We start from the raw sequence: 18,136 nt of genomic DNA on the forward strand, positions 1-18,136 counted from the left end.
CTGTGTAAGAACCAGAAATTAGACATCAAAATACAAAACAACAACAAAACATAACTTTAATCCCAGCACGTGGGAGGCAGAGGCAGGTGAATCTCTGTGAGTTCAAGGCCAGTCTGAGCTACCCTGTGAAATACTGCCTTGAGCCCCCCGACCCCACAACAAAGCATTTGCCAGTCTGGCCCTGTTCCTGGACAAGAGGAACTCAGAGTGATGAGAAAGGAGTGTGACATAAGAAGCCCCTTACTGTAGTCCCAGATACTTAGGAGACTGAAGCAGGGCGATGTTTTGAGTCCTGGCATTCAGGATAGCTTGAGCAACATAAAAAGATACCATTTTATAAGAACAAGGCGGTGGGCCTCCAAAGAGGGACGCAGGTGTCACAGCGCCGTCTCTGACCTGTGTCCAGCAGCAGCTTCACGATAGCGAAGTTGGAATGAGACACGCTGTAGTGAAGGGCTGTGTTCCCGCTTCGGTCAGCCAGGTTGACAAGCAGCTTCAGAAGATGTGGGGAACCAGACTGGACCTCGAGGAGGTAAGCAGCCACCACGGCAGGGCTAGATAACTTCCGGCTGGACACACGGAACCACTCTTGGCTGATGGTATTCAGACTTTCCCTCTGAAACAGTGGAGATTCTGATTACGAGAGATCTCCCGGCCTAGGCACCCTAGTTAGAGCTCTCGGGGACACTTGGATAGGTCAGCTGTGGATGCTTCTGCCTCTCTGCCTCTCTCACACTTCCCTGTGGTCCTTCCTGTTTTATCTGGGAGATCCGAGATGGCAGGACCAAGAATCCTGCTGCACACTTGATGCTGGTCTGATTCTCCCAGCCCTTTACTTCCCACCCATTGGCAATTATATACAAAATAAATAGCAAGTAGAAGAAGGATCAGCTCTGTGTGTAACAGGCAGCATGTTTCGAATATTTACCTAATGGACAAGAGATGCTATTGGGATGTGGCTATTATTTTTTATTTTTTTTTTATTTTTTTATTTTTATTTATTTATTTTTTTTTGGCCCATTTCGAGACAGGGTTTCTCTGTGGCTTTGGAGCCTGTCCTGGAACTAGCTCTTGTAGACCAGGCTGGCCTCGAACTCACAAAGATCTGCCTGCCTCTGCCTCCCAAGTGCTGAGATTAAAAGCGTGTGACACTACCACCCTGCTGGATGTGGCTATTATAAATGATTTTATGCTCATTTTAGAAGAGGATCCAGATTTAGTCATTAAATTCACATGACCAGATACAAGCCCTAGCTCAGCCGTGTGACCATACAAGCCCATGGGTATTTCTTGTCCCTGCTATCAAATGGGGCTGGCTTCCTTGTTTCCGTGGTTCTATGGGGTGAGGTAATTTAAAAACCTACTTTGCCTCTTAGGCAGGGGCAAGATGTCAGGGATGAAGGGGCTTCACATCCTGTTTGGTTTAAAATGTGCACTTTTGTCACATTTCTGGAGCAGAAACATGAGAATTGTGGCTGAATCATTTCTCTATATCAAAATATCTTCTTTATCTAGGGCATCAAGAAAATCTGAAGGAAAGCCCTGGTATTATGGAATACAGTGGTAGACTTTAAACAATGAGGTGAAGCTTGCTGATCATGCATCCAGTTCTCAGCACCCACTTAAAAGCAGACACAGTGGCAGGTGGAGGCAGGAGAAAGTTCAAAGTCGCACTTGGCTGTATGAGTCTGAGATCAAGTTGGACTGTGTAAGACCTTATCTCAAAAGTGATGAATGAATGAATGAACAAACAGTTAAAACAGAGCTTAGTTATTATAATTTGAGTATCAGGAGCCTCCATCAACATCCATCTCACGTACTGGCTCCTTAACAGTCTGGGGAATGCTGTTTGCCAAATCAACTAAGATTAAAAAGAAAAAAAACAACCCGAGACTGGGTTGGGTGAGTAACAAACACTGCTGAATCGATCATTTTTAATCTCTAGGCTGCTCTGCTGAGGGAGAAAATGGGCTTTGAGGGTGCTTACAGGTTTTTCCACTTTGGGTCTGACAGCTATCTTCTGGTTCAGGCCAGTAGCTCTTGATTAAAAATAGAATGCAAGAATTACAGGTTCGAATCTCCACGGGACATAAGGGTGGGACAGATCAAATGGAGATATGGTTTTATTTTTGGTCTCCTGACCCATTAATACCCGTTAAGCAAAGCAGTAGCATGGTAGTGTCAAATGTGAGAACTTAGGGGAGATAGAGACAGGCTACCAATCACTGCCGTTTATTGCTGAGGAAACCAGCCCTGGGCATTGAGTTAACTGCCTGCGGAAGAGGTCCTGGAAGTAAAACCCAGGTCACATTCCGCATGTCTTTTTCCACTTTACCCATGGTTTTGTTGAACTGCAAGGCACTTTGAAGTCTAAGCCACCGAGTTTCGTGGCAGGCACTTGGCTCTGACTTTTAGAAATAGTTGGTAAAATGCCTCTGACCCATGGCTAGCTTTCTGGTACAGAATCTTTCTATTTTCTCAGCTTGTCTCCTGAGGGGACAGCACTTGGGTAAATCACAGAATGCCTGATGAATGGAACTCTGTGTGTGTGTGTGTGTGCGCGCGCGCGTGCGCACACACGCACACACACACACACACACAGACACACACACTGCCGCCTCAGGTAAGGGACCAAAGTCATCCCATTGGAAATCCCTGTGTGACAGTGGGAAGTCAGAGTACCAGGAGATAATTGGTGGTGGCCCCAGTTTCTGGCAGGTGTTGGCTCAGTGCCTGGCATGCGTTAAGAAATTCCTCTGAGGGTTTACACCTAAAGGAAACAGAGAGATTATATCATTGAGTATGCTGACAGAAAGACATTCACTCTCCACCTTCAACAGCTGAAATGCTAAGCTGGGCAACCTCTCCACAATGAGGGGCATTCCTAAGAAACATGGCCGCTCATAGCTCTACGTGGCTCAGCCTCTGAGCATTTCTGAAGGTCAGGTGCTGTCTTTTCATGCTGCTTTTGGCAGGGGCTGGAGCAGATAAGGAACGCATGGGGTAAAGGCCCAATGCCAGTTATTGTCATGCCAGGAAGGAAAGAGATCCCTTCCTGCCCAGGTGCCCAGGAAAACCTAAAGAACCCAATCCCCGCCAGCAGTTTCTTCGAGTTAGTCCCCCATGAAGGACAGGACTAACACGGATAGCACTGGTAAGATGAGAAGCTCTGAGGCTGGGGTACCACAGTGACAGGCACTTGTCTCATCACTGTGAGGACTTCTTCTCATAAAGATTTAATAGCACATTCTGCCTGGGCTGTTGCAACGGAGCAGCCCTGTAGGCCTGCTTATGGCCATCTCTGTTCTTCCATCCTCCAAAGCCACACTGAGGATGGTGGAGTGATGCCAATGGTTCTAACTGGCCCATTCCTGTGTATTGAGGGCCTACTCTGGGCTGGGCATTTCCCAGCATCTCTCCTTACAGGCCTCAGATCAGACCTATAGGGCTGCTTCCAGGACATTGAGGTGACCCTGATGGTCAAAGTGTGGAACTGTTGTCACCAGTTGCATGAAGTCCCAGCACTCGGGCAATGGCAGAAGAGACTGTGTAAGAACCAGAAATTAGACATCAAAATACCAAGTAATCCAATTAAAAAATGGGTACAGATCTAAACAGAGAGTTCTCAACAGAAAAATCTCAAATGGCTGAAAGACACTTAAGGAAATGTTCAACATCCTTAGCCATCAGGGAAATGCAAATCAAAATGACTCTGAGATTCCATCTTACACCTGTAAAAATGGCTAAGGTCAAAGACACCAATGATAACTTATGCTGGAGAGAATGTGAAGCAAGGGGAACACTCCTCCATTGCTGGTGGGAATGCAAACTTGTACAGCCGCTCTGAAAATCAGTATAGCAGTTCCTCAGAAAAGTGGGAATCAACCTACCTCAAGACCCAGCAATACCACTCTTGGGCATATACCCAAAGGATCGTCAATCATACTACAAGGACATGTGCTCAGCTATGTTCATAGCAGCCTTACGTGTAATAGCCAGAACGTGGAAACAATCTAGATGCCCCTCAATCGAAGAATAAATAAGGAAAATGTGGCACATTTACCTAATGGAGTACTACTCAGCGGTAAAAAACAATGACATTTTGAAATTTGCATACACATGGATGGAACTACATCCTGAGTGAAGTAACCCAGACCCAGAAAGATGAGCATGGTATGTACTCACTCTTAAGTGGATACTAGTTGTAAAGCAAAGGATAACAAATCTATAGTCCATGACCCCAGAGAAGCTAAGTAACAAGGAGAACCCACAGAAACAAATAGATCTCCCTGGGAAGGGAAAACAGACAAGATCTCCTGAGAAAATTGGGAGCATGGGGGTGGGGGAAGAAGGGAGGATAAAAGGGGAAGAGGAGGGAGAAGGAGAGGGGGAAGGAGAACTTGAGGGAACAGGATAGCCAAGATGGGGGAAGGACAGAGACACAGAGCAAGGAAAGAGATATCTTGATTGAGGAAGCCATCATGGGGCTAGGAAGAAACCTGGCACTAGAGAAATTCCAAGGAATCCACAAGGATGACCCCAGCTAAGACCCTAAACAATAGAGGAGAGGGTGCCCGATCTTGATTTGCCCTGTAGTCAGACTGGTGAATGTCTTAAATATCACCATAGAAGCTTCATCCAGCAACTGATGGAAACAGAGGCAGAGACCCACAGCGGAGCACTGGGCTGAGCTCTCAAAGTCCAGTTGAAGAGTGGGAGGAGTGAGAATATGAGCAAAGAGGTCAAGACCATGAGGGGGACACCCACTGAGACAGTTTACCTGAGTTAATCAGAGCCCAACAACTCGGGCCTGACAGGGAAGGAACCAGCCAGCACAGGACCAAACTAGGCCATCTGAATGTGGGTGACAGTTGTGTGGCTGGGGCAGACTGTGGGGCCACTGGCAATGGGACCAGGATTTATCCCTTCTGCTTACACTGGCTTTTTAGATCCCATTCTCTTTGGAGGGATACTTTGCTCAGCCTTGACATAGTAAGGAGGGTCTTGGTCCTTCCTCAAAGCAATGCGCTAGACTTTGTTGACTCCCCATGGAAAGCCTAACCCTCCCTGAGGAGTGGATGGGGGATGGGGAGGAAGATGGATGGAATGGGAGGACGGGAGGGGGTAGGAACTGGGATTGGCATATAAAATGAGAAGAGATAGTTGTTGTTGTTTTTTTAAAGCAAAAAAAAAAAAAAAAAAAAGAATCAGAAGGCCTGGGCCCAAATCCTTGCCCTACTCAGGATCCCAGTGCCACTGTCTCCATCTCTGTGAAGCAGGATTATGGGAAGTGCTACCTCTGGGACTGCTGAGATGAGTCCCGAAATACATGTGAAGTCTGCCCTGTTTACAGCGCCAACAAATGCTGGTTATCTAGAACTTGGGCCGTTTGAGTTGTTCCTCATGGGGGCAGAGGTCACATTTGTTTGGTTCACTCAGCATAGGGGTTGACACAAAACTGACCCTCAAGAAACATTGCTCAAGGGATGGGTGAAACCGCACACACACACACAATGGGACTGGATGAAGGAGAAATATGCCCTTGCCCTTCTTTAGAGTAGCACGTGTCCCAGAGCTATCTATGTGACTCACCTCTCAGGCCTCAGGTGAGAGACCTCCTCCCCAGACCCACTTGTCTGGCCTGAGTTACCGGCGCCTTCCGTGACACTTTGCCCAGTCTCACGGGTGGGATGTGTGTCTCTGTCCTGTCTAGGCTCTGAGCAATCATGTTTCTTCTCAATCTCACCGTCAGACGCGTCCTCAGGGGAGGTGTCCTCCCCACTGGTCTCCTCGCTGGAAGTGGTCTCGTAGCTAGAAAAAGACACAAGATCATTTGATCGATCCTTCCTGACCAGGGCCAGTGTGTATGTCAACACCAGTACCTGCTACTGGAACCCTAACGTCCAAGCCAGAGAGGGGCCCAGGTCTAGGTTAACTCCTTACATCTACCTGAGATTCCGGAACTACCTCACTTCTCTGCATGGCCAGGAATCCTCCTTTAGCCTCCCTGTTCCAGCCTGGATTACATCTGACAGAGGTGAGCCCTCAATACCCGCTCCACAAGGCTCTAATGTGATAATAGCCACAAATAAAAGGGCAGTGAAGGGAAGAAGACCGACTTCATGTTGAACACAAGTTCTAGCTGGGCATAGTGGTTTGTACCTGCAATTGCAACACTCGGGACAGAGATAGGAGAACCAAGTACTTGGCTAGCCTGAGCTACATAGTAAGACTCTGTCTCAAAAATAAAGTGTGTGTGTGTGTGTGTGTGTGTGTGTGTGTGTGTGTGACAGAGAGAGAGAGAGAGAGAGAGAGAGAGAGAGAGAGAGAGAGAGAGAGAGGCTCTTAACCTTGGCTACACACTAGAACCTTTGGAGTGTTTAGCATTCTCAGTATGTGGACTGTACCCCATGCTAACTACACCAGTCTCCATGACTGCAATCGAGAATTTCCAAAGCATGGTGTCTCTGGTGTGCAGCCATGCTGAAAACCATGGTTCTAGAGATTCAGATAATGACCAGTGACCAGGAGAAGACTCCATGGGCAGGGCAAGCAAAGAGGAAAGGAACATGGCCACGCCATCAAGGCCCTTCCGGGTCTGAGCTAGAACCCCTTCAGGTTTCTATAACAATCGGTACTTCCTTGTCAGAATAGCCAATCAACAGTTCCCTTTCCTTATTTTTTTTTTAATTATATTCCATCTATTTATTCATTAGTATCCTCTCTCTCTGTCTCTCTCTGTCTCTCTCTCACACAGTGTGTGTATGGAGGTCAGAGGACAATCTGAGGGAATCAGTTCTCTCCTTCTGCCTTGTGGGTCCTGGGGATTGAACTCGGGTCCTCAGCCTTGGTGGCAAGCACTTTAGCCTGCTGAGCTCTCACTGAGCTCTCTTTGTTTCTTGACTTACCTGTGAGTCAAAGGTAACAACCAGGATGTACTTGCCTTTTTTTTTTTTTAAACCCACCTAGCATACAGCTGTCTTTTAATGAACAGTGAAATGACCAATTTAGGATCAGTGAGGTACATACCATTCAACCACAAATCCCCATACACCCCAGATTATATTGCTTAGTGACGTCACAGCTTGTGCAGTGATCTGATGCCCGCAATGATGAAACCCCAAGGATGCCTTTCCCAGAATGCATTCTTATTGATGGATGATACTAACAGCCAGTCTCCCAGTCTAGAGAAGGCGTGGCTCATGTCCCGTAGCAATGGACTAGTTGTTTTTGTTGTATTTGCAGAAGAAAAACACAAGTGGACTGGGCTTGGGGGTGCAGTGGTAGATAGAGTACCTGCTATTGTGTGCAAGACCTGGGTTTGAGTCTCAGCACCAGAAGGAAACAAAGAGATCAAACTTGAAGTTCAACAAACTGTAGAGCTTGTGCTAGTGTTGTGTTCAAGTCAGAGGCCTTCCTCAAAGGGCCCAGAGACCCCAAAACTCCCACAAGCCACCTAAAGGTGGACCCTGAGGAGACCAGGACAAACCATTAAAAGCAGAGGTTCCAAGAGACCAGTGCAGCTGGCAAGGAGTCAGACACTTGCAAACCCACCAGGCCACGGAGAGTGAATCCCTGCAGAAGAAGGAGACCCCCAGGACAAGGGTGCTAAGGACAACAGTGGATTAGGTAGCAGGAAAGGCGGTCTGTGCTTCACAGGCGATGCTTACCCACCGTTAACCCCAACAAACTGAAGGTTCTTTTTGGTCCCATTACCTCCTGCACGGAAGCCATAGTCTTTCTTTTTCATTATGGATTTAAGGCTGGTCGACGGAGAGATCTCTAGGCAGACACAATATCACAGGTTAGAATGACTTTGGAGCAGTCAGACCAGGATTTTTGCTTTAAGAGGATATGGGTATATGAAGAGGGAGAAAGGAATAGGGGTAGATAATACAGACTGGATGTTTTCGGGCTGTTAGTCGGAGGCCCTTGTGTTCAATGTTTGTAGAACTGTCCCTAGGAATGATGTCGCTCTTTGTATGTGGATGACAGAGTAGCTATTGGAACACTTCTCAGAACCATGTGTGTAGTGTCAGCATTATCTCAGGGCTGGGAAGTATCTGAAAAGCGAGACAGTGGTGGATTGGTGACCTGTGTTGTGCAAGGCGCTCGATGGTTCAGCTTCGTTCAACAGTGAAGGGTGTGTGTGTGCTATCTCAATCATTCCTGCTCAGCTAAAGGGTGACTTCTGTACATGAGCATCCCTCCCTCTCTCCTTCCATCCACCCCCCATCCTCCCTCCTTCCAGCCATTCCTCCCCACTTCCTTATCTTTCTACATCCCAAATATCAAATGAACTATTTCTGGTCTCATTATAATGCCCCTTCAAATTCAAGCTAGAGAAAACCTCTGACGTGAAAAGCCAGAAAGGAAGGTGGGAATTTCCGGAGTCCAGGAAGCAAGAAGGAAGACCCAGGAGGAGTGAACGGTAGTATCTATCATTCTTGAGCTTTGACACGGCCTATTTATAATGCATCAGAGACAAGCACCCTCTGGGAAGGCTTGCTACTGCAGGCTTAGCAATGGCTTTCCCTCCACGCTGGGTACCTCTGTGACCTGTGCTATCTACTTACATTTATGTGGAAGCCCTGCAGCTAGACAGAATCTGGTAACAAAGCCTCGACAGATCAGTTTTTATTTCCCTGAGCACCTGGGGGTGTTAAAATCTTTTTCAAAAACATATTTATAATTAAGGCCCCTAGTCCCTACACGTAAAGGAGAAGCAGGGCCCACGTATCAGTATTTACCCATTGACGGTGGAGTGGTGGAAGAGGGAGGGGCAGGAGGTTCCTTCTGCTCTGGGGCCTGGGCTGAGTAGGCAGAGAGCAATAGGTTGAGGGAACTGAGCAGCTGGCTCTGGATGCTGCTGAGCTTGGAGGCAGGCTGCTTGATGGCGCTGGCTAGCTCAGGGTACCCATGCTCCAGGCAGTTCCACTGCTCCTGCAGTAGCTCCTGGATCTTCTTAACATACTGCCCGATTGTGGCGTCTTGTGGCGAACTCGCCGGCCTTCCTGGACGCTCGGCCCCTGGAAGTTCCGAGCTGGCCTCCTCCCTGATCACCGCCGCGGTCCCTCTGTGGCTGCTCCAGGAAGAGACTCCTATTGGCCTGCTCAAGTCCTCAGCCCCCACCTGTGGGCCTCTCTCCTGCTCAGAGACATCTTCTTCGATCCTGAGTTCCATGGAGAGGCAGCTACATAAGGACGAGGCAAGGACCTGCTCAGGTCCCCTTGACAGTGACACTTGGGGCAGCAGCACAGGCTCTTCAGGGCTCTGACGGCCTTGCTTGTGACTATTTTGGACCCATGGGAAGCCATTCTTCTCTGCTCTAGATGCCCAGCATTCAGGATCTGGGGTTCTCAGCAGGTTGACACCAATGTTCTTGTCACATGATTCTCTGGGGATGAGCTCAAGGAGAGGGTCAGTGTTCACCATGGCGTCAGTCTGGTCCAGAGCATCGCTGACCTTGCCTTGACTAAACTTTTCTTCTAACTGGGCTACAGCACACTCCAACTCTTTAATCCTCTCTTCCCTAGCCTTGGTCTCCTCTTGCTGCTGCGTGAGGGCAGCTCTGACCTGGGCAAGCTCCTCTGTTTTTCCTGACAGCTTGTCCTCAAGGGCCGAGATCTGATTCTTCAGGCTGGAGGTGTTGCCAGAGTCTGTCTCTACCAGGCCCATGCTTTCCTCTGTTGCCTGGATACCAATGTTCCTCACATCCACCTCGATGGGTGGAGGAGGTGGGATCTCACTGATATTGAGCTCAATTTCCTCAAGGGTGAGCTCATTCTCAGGGATGGGGGATGGGAGAGGGGGTGGGCTGGGCGTGGACGAGCCAGGAGTTACCACCCCCTCTGCTTTACTGACTTGGTGTTGAATTTCTACATTCCCTAGAACCATGGGTACATTCTGGACTGAGGAGGGAGGACCCGGCTGAGAGAGGTGACTTGAAGCCTTTATGCCACCTTCTGCAGGCTCAGCCCCCTCCCAGACCAGCTCTGGAATGGCTGGTTCTAGCTCTTCTAACCCTCTGTCTGTTGACTGGGTTGTTGCTTCTAAACCTGTGAAGCCTTTTGTGGGGTCAAAGGTACCATCACAGACAGTGCCTTCCCCCTGGAGCTGAGGGAGGGCAAGAAGTGCGGAAGGACCTGAGGTCAGACCGGACTCATCAGGGGCTCGGTTCTGCAGTAGTGTAGCAGGCATGCTGGATGCCCTCAAAAGCTGGGGCCGCCCACTCCCACCATCTTCCAGAGGCCCAGTCTCCACCTGCCTGGTAGCCTCTGCCAAAAGGGTCTTCCTGTGATAGCTCAGCTCACTGCCATGCGCTGAGGCCTGGGGGACATCACCTAGTGGCAGTGACTGGGATTGCTCCTGGGTCCCCAGGGATATCTTTCTGGGCACCATAGGAGACCAGTTTTGCTGGGGAGAAGCGGCGTGGGTGCGAGGCCCACTATTGGGAAGGCTGAAGTTTCGAGGCAAAGTACTAAACTTAGCCTGCTTGGCTCTTCTGTGGATGGGAATCCTTTTGATGGTGTGTCCTTTCTCAATGTCATCCACATATTTGAGGAAGTCCAAGTCCAAATGAAAGCCATACGGGGTCTCCACAGAGTAAGGGTGGTTCTTCAGACGATCTTTCTCTTCATCCCCCTGAGAGGATTGGTCCTTGGCTGGGAGGTATGAGACGTAAAGAAAGAACACAAAGTTAACATGATGCTGAATGTCGTGACTTTACCATCACATCACCGTAATGAGCCTTTCCTCCAGTGCTCTAGCAGTCGAAGGATGCTACAGAGCCTATGGGCTTGCTGCCTGTGCCGGGATATCATCTTATCAAATCAATGTGTATTTAGCCAATGCCTGTGCTTTCTTATTTTCAATATGCCACCTCAGTTGTTATCATGGGTCGAGCTGCAGATCAGGAAAACAAAATTGTCTAACACTGTTTTTCTGGTGGCATCGTGTAACTGCTAAGCCAGAGCCCAGCGATTTGTCAAAGGAGGGCACCAGCTGACACTGATGGACACAGAAGATTCTGCAGGATGAGACACACAGTTTTCTCAGCATTCAAAGAGACACTGGACTGCCTCAGATAGGTTCCAACAAATCTTGCAAAAGGCTAAACTATTGATAATTTATAACATCTATATTTCTTAAGCTCCTGGGGTGCCTAAATCCCTGGTTACCTAAAGACCAACAGGAACTGGAGTAGGTGATCATGGGTGCCAAGTTTTTCTTCCCCCCTGAAAACTGAGTAGGAGGGAACAATAAGAGTTCCACTTCAAAAGTCCATGCTAATGAGGAAACGCCACCTTGCTCATGGACTGAGACACAGTTGTCAACAGAGGAAATCTCATAAAAGTCAAAAGGGACAGATATATTTTCAGAGATATGTGGGTCCCATGGCCTCTTAGAGACACCTAAGCCAGGCTTCCTTAGGCCAGGGCACCAACAATATCCCTCCTGACTCCCACAGGAGACATGAGGAACCTGTCAGCCCAATGACTACTTGAAGTCCTTGAGACTTGCACAGATTATCACCCCCCCCCCACCCTGGTTAACTAATCCTTTGGAGCTCTTCATATGACACCCTTGTTACCTCTGGACATGGGGTGAGAACACACTGTGAAAAAATTGAGCTTAGAAGTCAAGACTACAAAGCCTAGCAGGGTATGGTGGTGCCCGTCTGTAATCTCAGCACTTAAGGCTAAAGCAGGAGTTTTAAGTTCCAGGCTAGCCTAAACTATAGAGTGATACTTTGTTTCAAAAGGAAAAAAAAACTCACTAGATAAACAAAAGAGAATACCAGAGCCAAGTCTATAATCTACTCCGTGACCTTGGGAAACCTACTCAGCTTCCCTGTGTCTCATCCTCTAAAAGTGGGAATAATAATGTAAGATTAATGTAAGATTATTGTGAGGCCTAGTTAATTAATAATGAATATGATACACTCAGTCCCATGTCTGGTGCATAATAAACATTCTCAGTATTATAGTTACTGTTTTTGTGGAAGCCCAAAACGTAAAGAACTGAGGTCCCCTGATGGAAGTCAATGTCTGTGACTCTCTACTGGGAACGAAAAAGGGCCTGCACACATTCACTGGGATTAGTGCAAAAATACATAAAACATCAGCAATTTGATCCATATACCTCAACTACTATTTACAAAGTACGCATGTGTCAGTTGCTGAATTATACATTCTAGAGACACAAAGAGAAGTCAGTAATAGCCATTTCTCTCAAAGGCTTTATGATTGAATACGGCAGCAGCAAACTGCAATGTGCTGAGTAACTGGACACAGTTTACAATAGTCTTCCTTGCTGACTAACTTTTCCCCTTTCTCTGGAAGTATTTTCTTGGATATGGAGGAAAAATTTTGCCTTGCTAATGGAGGGAGACTTCACAAGAGTGACACAGGATGGGGTATTATGTGAGCAAATACGAATCTGCCAGAACAAGAAAGCAAACGCCTTTGTAAGACGTTAATAACCTGGATCAGGGGTTAAGAGCACTGACTACTCTTCCAGAGGACCCAGGTTCAATTCCCAGAACCCACATGGAAGCTCACAACTGTCTGTAATTACAGTTCCAGGGAACCAGACACCCATGGCAAAACACCTATACACATAAAAATTTTTAAAAAAGAGAAATTAATCTCCAAGATGGCTCCATCAGTTCTTAGCCCCTTTAAACAAGCAAGCTAATCCTATTAAGAAAGGGGGAATCTATTTCTTCACAACTTTGAATCTCTGCTGTCATGCAATGCTTTGACCAAAAGAACATGGCAGGGATGATGCTAACAGAACTCTAAAGTTAGGCTATAAAGAGACTGGCAGTTCCTACCAGGAGCCTCCCAGATTGCTCGTATGTTGGGAAGCCAGCTACCATGTAAGAGGCTGTCATGATGTGAGAATGTCTAAGCAGCTTCCCATAGAAGCCATCTGGGGAAGAAGGGATGGACATAGGCAGAGAGAGGAGAGGAGAGGAGAGGAGAGGAGAGGAGAGAGAGAGAGAGAGAGAGAGAGAGAGAGAGAGAGAGAGAGAGAGAATGACTGACTGCCCTAGCCAAAGGCCAGGCATAAGTAGAAAGGTCACCGAGGAGCATCAGACTTCGACTACAGGAAGGACCCCAAGCGAGGAGCTCTCAGCTAAACCTGGACCAGAAATTAATTACTGTAGCAGGCCAGTAAGTGTCAGAGGAGTCCACTCTGCAGAAAGAGACAGTCATTCTCTAGGTAGAAGTCAGGGAAACAGCAAAGACACAGAGCTGTGAGCTCACACAGCACACCCGGGGTGGGTAAAGTTTCTATGGCCACAACTTAAAGTGTGGGTGTGAAGAGTAAGGAAAGAAAGAAAAAATGGGCAAAGTGAAGAAAAGCTGAATCATGAAGCAACTCGTAGGCATGCCAACCACGTGACTTATCCATGTGACTTATTGCCTAGGTCACAGAATTCACTAACGATCTTTAAGGAGTAAGTTGGTGAAATTTTAAGGAGAGGTGTTTGGGGTTTTGTTTGTTTGTTTGTTGTGGTGGTTGGTTTGGTTTAGTTTGGTCTTGAGATAGGGTCTCACCATGTAACACAGGCTGGATCTGAACTGTCAATCTTTCTGCTTCACTCAGCTTCTGGAGAACTGGGATTATAAATGTATAACATCCTGCACAGTTCGAAATGAACATTCTTGTGAAGAACTAAAAGAAAGATAAATCAGAGGCCTGGGGCCAGTAGAGAGATTGTTGATATAATTGAGAGAAACTGAAAGTAATTTGGAGGGAAAGAGGCAGGCTTTAAGAAGGCACTAATGATGGGGTTGCTGGGGAAGACAGCCTGGGGCTGTGTGCCTGGAGGCTCCTCCTAGCAGTGCGACAGACCTCCCCAGTGGCTCTCTGCTTAGATGTCTCTAGAGAATGGGATGAAGTTGACACACGGAAGCCTCTGCACTGCTATTGCTAAGCAGATCCACACAGGTCTGCGGGTGTTCGTTACAACCACAGCAGAGGTAAACTCCCGATTCACACCACGGTCCCCATTGGGCTTTAGATTTCCAGTAGACAGTGAGGCAGTGTGCCTCTGGCACACACATATCTCCACATAACTGCATAACTTCCCATCTACCCACACAACTTTTTCTCCCAACGTGCCCACTTCCCAAGTAGTAGTATTACAATTACAGTAGTGTGACCATTTTTCTATTATTGCTTCTGTTAGTTTCCTAAGATGTACCCCGAAGCCTCCTGGCCCACTCAGGAGAATCCTGGATTAGGAGAACAAACCAAGTCAGAGAGGAGATGGCTGTCCAATGTGTGGAGATTCATGATCCAGAGCAGTCTTCTCCTAAAGGAGAGGCTGCCCTGTTTATCACATCTGTCTCTTGCCTCTATGCAGTAGAAATCTCCGATTTCCCTGGGAGCCTCTGGGGGCAGATCTGGAGCATGAATACATGGCATCAAGTAGGAAACAGAGTGTTGAAAGGCATAATTTTTCATTTGAGAGCCAAGACTGAGCTTGAGAAGATACCAAAGGTAAGAGGTTTGCAAAGTCAAGGTAGTTCAGGACTGGTCGCCCAGACTTTTAGTGCCAGCACTCAGGAGGCAGAGGTAGGAGGCAGGCAGATCTTTGCGAGTTCAAGGTCAGTCTGGCCTATATAGCACGGTTCTGGCCAACCAGGGATACACAATGAGACCCTGGCTAAAATAAAAGAAGTCAAGATCCAGAGGATGGACCCAAAGGAAGGGGCCCCTTTCTTGAATTACTGGGGGTGTCATTGAATCACTAGAGAGAGTGACATTGAGGAGGCGGAGCAGGGACCACTTTCAGGGAAGCACTGGGAGGGCGGCTCTCTGTGGGAAGTGGCAGCCTCCTGGAACATAGGGCAATGTGTTTGGATAGAAGCAAGAGGCAGGGCTGCAGCTGACTTCCAGGTCTAGGTCCTGCCACTAGTAAGGGCCACCAGTAAGGGCCATGTGACGGAAAGGTGGTGGGCTCTCCCATTTCCAGTACTGGAAAAGGCATCTATTTCATCAGAGTTGGGAGCCTGGGCCCTAGGGCCTACAGCATGTTTCCTGTATGTGGGAAACATACAGTGAATGAGGGACCATTCACTGTACGAGATAGCTATTATTCAATGATCTTATGTGCAGCATCTTGTTTCTTTCTGAACATGAGAGGCAAAATTATATATTAAGTTTTAATTACTATGCCTCAGAGATCCATGAAACAAAAAAAACGCCTCTGATCTGCAAGCCCTTTGCCCAAGGACAAACAGTTCCTGAAATGCTGGAGGCTGTTGTTAATGGGAGCTAGCAGCCAGATGTTTTCACTCCCCTGAACAGGTTTGTTTGACTCATCCGCACCAGCTGTGTTGGATCACTTGTGGGTGGGAGGTCCATAGGCAAGAGATACATCAGGATGTCTGCTTGCCCCTGATTGGACCTGATGGGAAATGCAATGAATTGTGGGCTTTTCTTCTTTAAGCCACTGCAAACAGCGACTCAGGGCCATTTCCCATGAACCTGGTTATGGACCTGGTCAGAGCCCATTCACCTGGCCAGTATTTAATTAAAGCTTGCTACAAATTTGGCTTTTAACTGTGGTACTGCATCTTATTCTCCATCAGTGGGATTAACATGTACCCAAGCCTGGGAGACAGTTTATTAATACCTATTTATAGATGAGAGATGACAGATAGTTTGGGGGAAAAATGCCCAATATTAAACCACCTCTGAGTAACTCTTCTAGTCCAAGACCCATGTATCGTCCTGTGGCTTTGGCTGAGGGTTAGGGGCCATCAGAAACATGAACACCGACTTCCCATTGAGATTTTTCTGCCGTTCCTGTGCTTGACTCCTCTGCCTCCATGTGGGAATAATGCCCTGCTACCCTCCTGGATGACAAGTGACATGTGGTTAAGTCATTACTGATGACCCAGGAGTTAAATGACCAGATGCACAAGCAAGGCCATTTTAAACCATCCAGCCCCACCTAGCCATCTAGGAGATCATGTGAATGGGCCCAGGAGACATCAGCCACACCAACCTAAACCCAACAACTTACACAATATTTTGAGAAATAATAAATATTGTTTAAGTCACAAACCCTCATATTCTCTCATATGTTAAAAAAAAAAAAGGTGTTGAGGGAGGAGACCTATTGCATTCTTGGTAGCTGGATGACTGGAGAACTTTGAAATTATATGTTAAATGTTTTTTACTTCACAAGACTTCAGTCTTACCAGGTGGTGGCGCATGTCTTTAATTCCAGTCCTGGGGAGGCAGAGGCAGGCAGATCTCTGTGAGTTCGAGGCTAGCCTGGTCTATAGAGCGAGTTTAGGACAGCCAGAGCTGTTACACAGAGAAACCCTGTCTCAAAAAACCCCCCAAAAAAGAGACTGCACTTTTATTCTTTACTGTCCACCAGGGTTCACTGCGGAAGTAGGTGTTCTGGGCCCCTGCGCTGTGCGCTTGGAGATTTGTGAGGTTCCCACAGACCTCTCCAGAGCATTCCAGAAACTGGCGGGGGATGAACCCAAACCAACTAACCCTTAAACAGGGAAGAGAACACAGCCTGCCTACCATCTGCCTTCTCCATCATAGGAACCCAACGCTCAGTCTCTCAGACGCCTCTCATCCGCTGAGTCTGCGCGATCTGTGCGGAGCTCTGAAAGAAAAGAAGAGGAAGCGCTAGTAAGTTAAAGCGGAGGGAAAGTCAAAGCAAGCGACACTCAGCTCAGCCTTTCTCTGGGCGATGCCCGCAAACTAGTTTTCCAAAGCGGGAGGGGAAAAGTGTGCCGTGTTCCCAAGCCTGATTTTGGGTGCGACTTCCCAGAATGCTGGGGGTAGCTGACACTCAAGGAGGCACCCAGCCCAACCCCTCATTTGGCAAATGGGGGAACTGAGGCTAGGTGAACTGCTACAAGGCCTCTCAGACTGCCCATGGAGCTAGAAGTCCAGGGTGTCTGACAACTAGTATGGGGCTCTTTCTGGACCTGGTAAAAGAACAGAATCCATTTTGTGGAAACTCTAGAATGGAGCACCTATAGATAATTTAAGACATCCTAACCAAATCAAGACAAAGATGCGGTAATGTCAAGACGGACAAGAAGCTGCTACTTCAGGTGCTTTATGACCGTGGGCAGGATGAGGAGAAGCTCAACCCATCTGGCCAGAAGACATCAGGAACTTTTCAAGCAGAATGCTGTCCTTGCTCTGAATTAGTCAACCTCAAGATTAGGTTTAAGATTAAGATAAGTCAATCCTCAGAGTTTTAATCCATTCCCAGAACCCTCTCTAGCTCCTCTCCCACTACAACAAATCACCCAGAAACTGGCTTTTTATGATTATTGGCCAATTTACATTAGAATCATAAAGTATCTCCAGCAGCAAAAGCAGTGTTGTTTTTGGAAATTTAGTGTCCCTGGCAATAGTCAGAACAGAGACCGGTGGGCTAGTGAAGAGGGGAACTCTAGGCATGAGGAGTGACCCTCCGGGACACACACACACACATCAGAGGGTGGGAAAGTGAAAACCAGGGGCTTTCTTTCCTGCTGCGTGACTCAGGATTGTTCAGCACTAACTGTGACATAAACTCTGTGAGAGAGCTGCCTGTGTCTCCCAAGCCTGGTCCCCGCTTTCTTCCTGGGATCCTTCACGCACTTGCCACTGGTTGAGCCTCAAAGGGCAGACATGTTTTGGGGAAGCAGACACTCTGGCAAATGCCGATGCTGACAACCGAGCACTTGACCAGCAAGCACTTGGTTCTAGAAGGGAGTAGCGCTGGAGCAGACAAGCCAGGGATGACCAAGGTAGCAGTGGTGGTGGGTCTCAGAGCTAAGAGCAGCCTTGAAGGAGAACAATGGAAAAGCATGGAAGGTTCTAACCTGGGGTTGGGGGAGGGCTGGCCCTGTGGTGAAGAGGACGCTCTTAGGCAAAGACTCTGCTACCTTTCCCATGACCCCATGGGGGTGAAACAGCAAGCAGGGGAGGGTTGGTAGTGCGAAGTGATTTTCGGTCCTCTATCCCCTTAATCTTTCTTTATTCTGCTTCCTGTTCCCCCAATCCTGAGCCATTACCAAGCCACAGGTGGAGCTGGAAGCACTTAACATACTTGGATTATCTCATACAGTCCGCGCCTTAACCCAGTAGG

General features: G+C 47.8%; 1 protein-coding gene across 1 annotated transcript in view; it reads right to left on the reverse strand.

Annotated features, from left to right (window-relative positions):
• Kank4 (KN motif and ankyrin repeat domains 4) overlaps positions 1–18,136 on the reverse strand; it is a 72,656-nt gene that overhangs the window by 20,281 nt on the left and 34,239 nt on the right. The window contains exons 2-7 of the mRNA XM_005353445.3: positions 16,567–16,651; positions 8,751–10,664; positions 7,671–7,782; positions 5,593–5,811; positions 2,683–2,770; positions 397–616 (exon numbers count right to left, since the gene is read on the reverse strand). Coding sequence (XP_005353502.2) covers positions 397–616; positions 2,683–2,770; positions 5,593–5,811; positions 7,671–7,782; positions 8,751–10,664; positions 16,567–16,585 — 2,572 coding nt within the window. The 5' untranslated portion in view covers positions 16,586–16,651. The remainder of the gene's footprint in view (positions 1–396; positions 617–2,682; positions 2,771–5,592; positions 5,812–7,670; positions 7,783–8,750; positions 10,665–16,566; positions 16,652–18,136) is intronic.

The sequence above is a fragment of the Microtus ochrogaster genome, chromosome 10 (genome assembly GCF_000317375.1).
Source record: "Microtus ochrogaster isolate Prairie Vole_2 chromosome 10, MicOch1.0, whole genome shotgun sequence".
NCBI lineage: Eukaryota > Metazoa > Chordata > Mammalia > Rodentia > Cricetidae > Microtus > Microtus ochrogaster.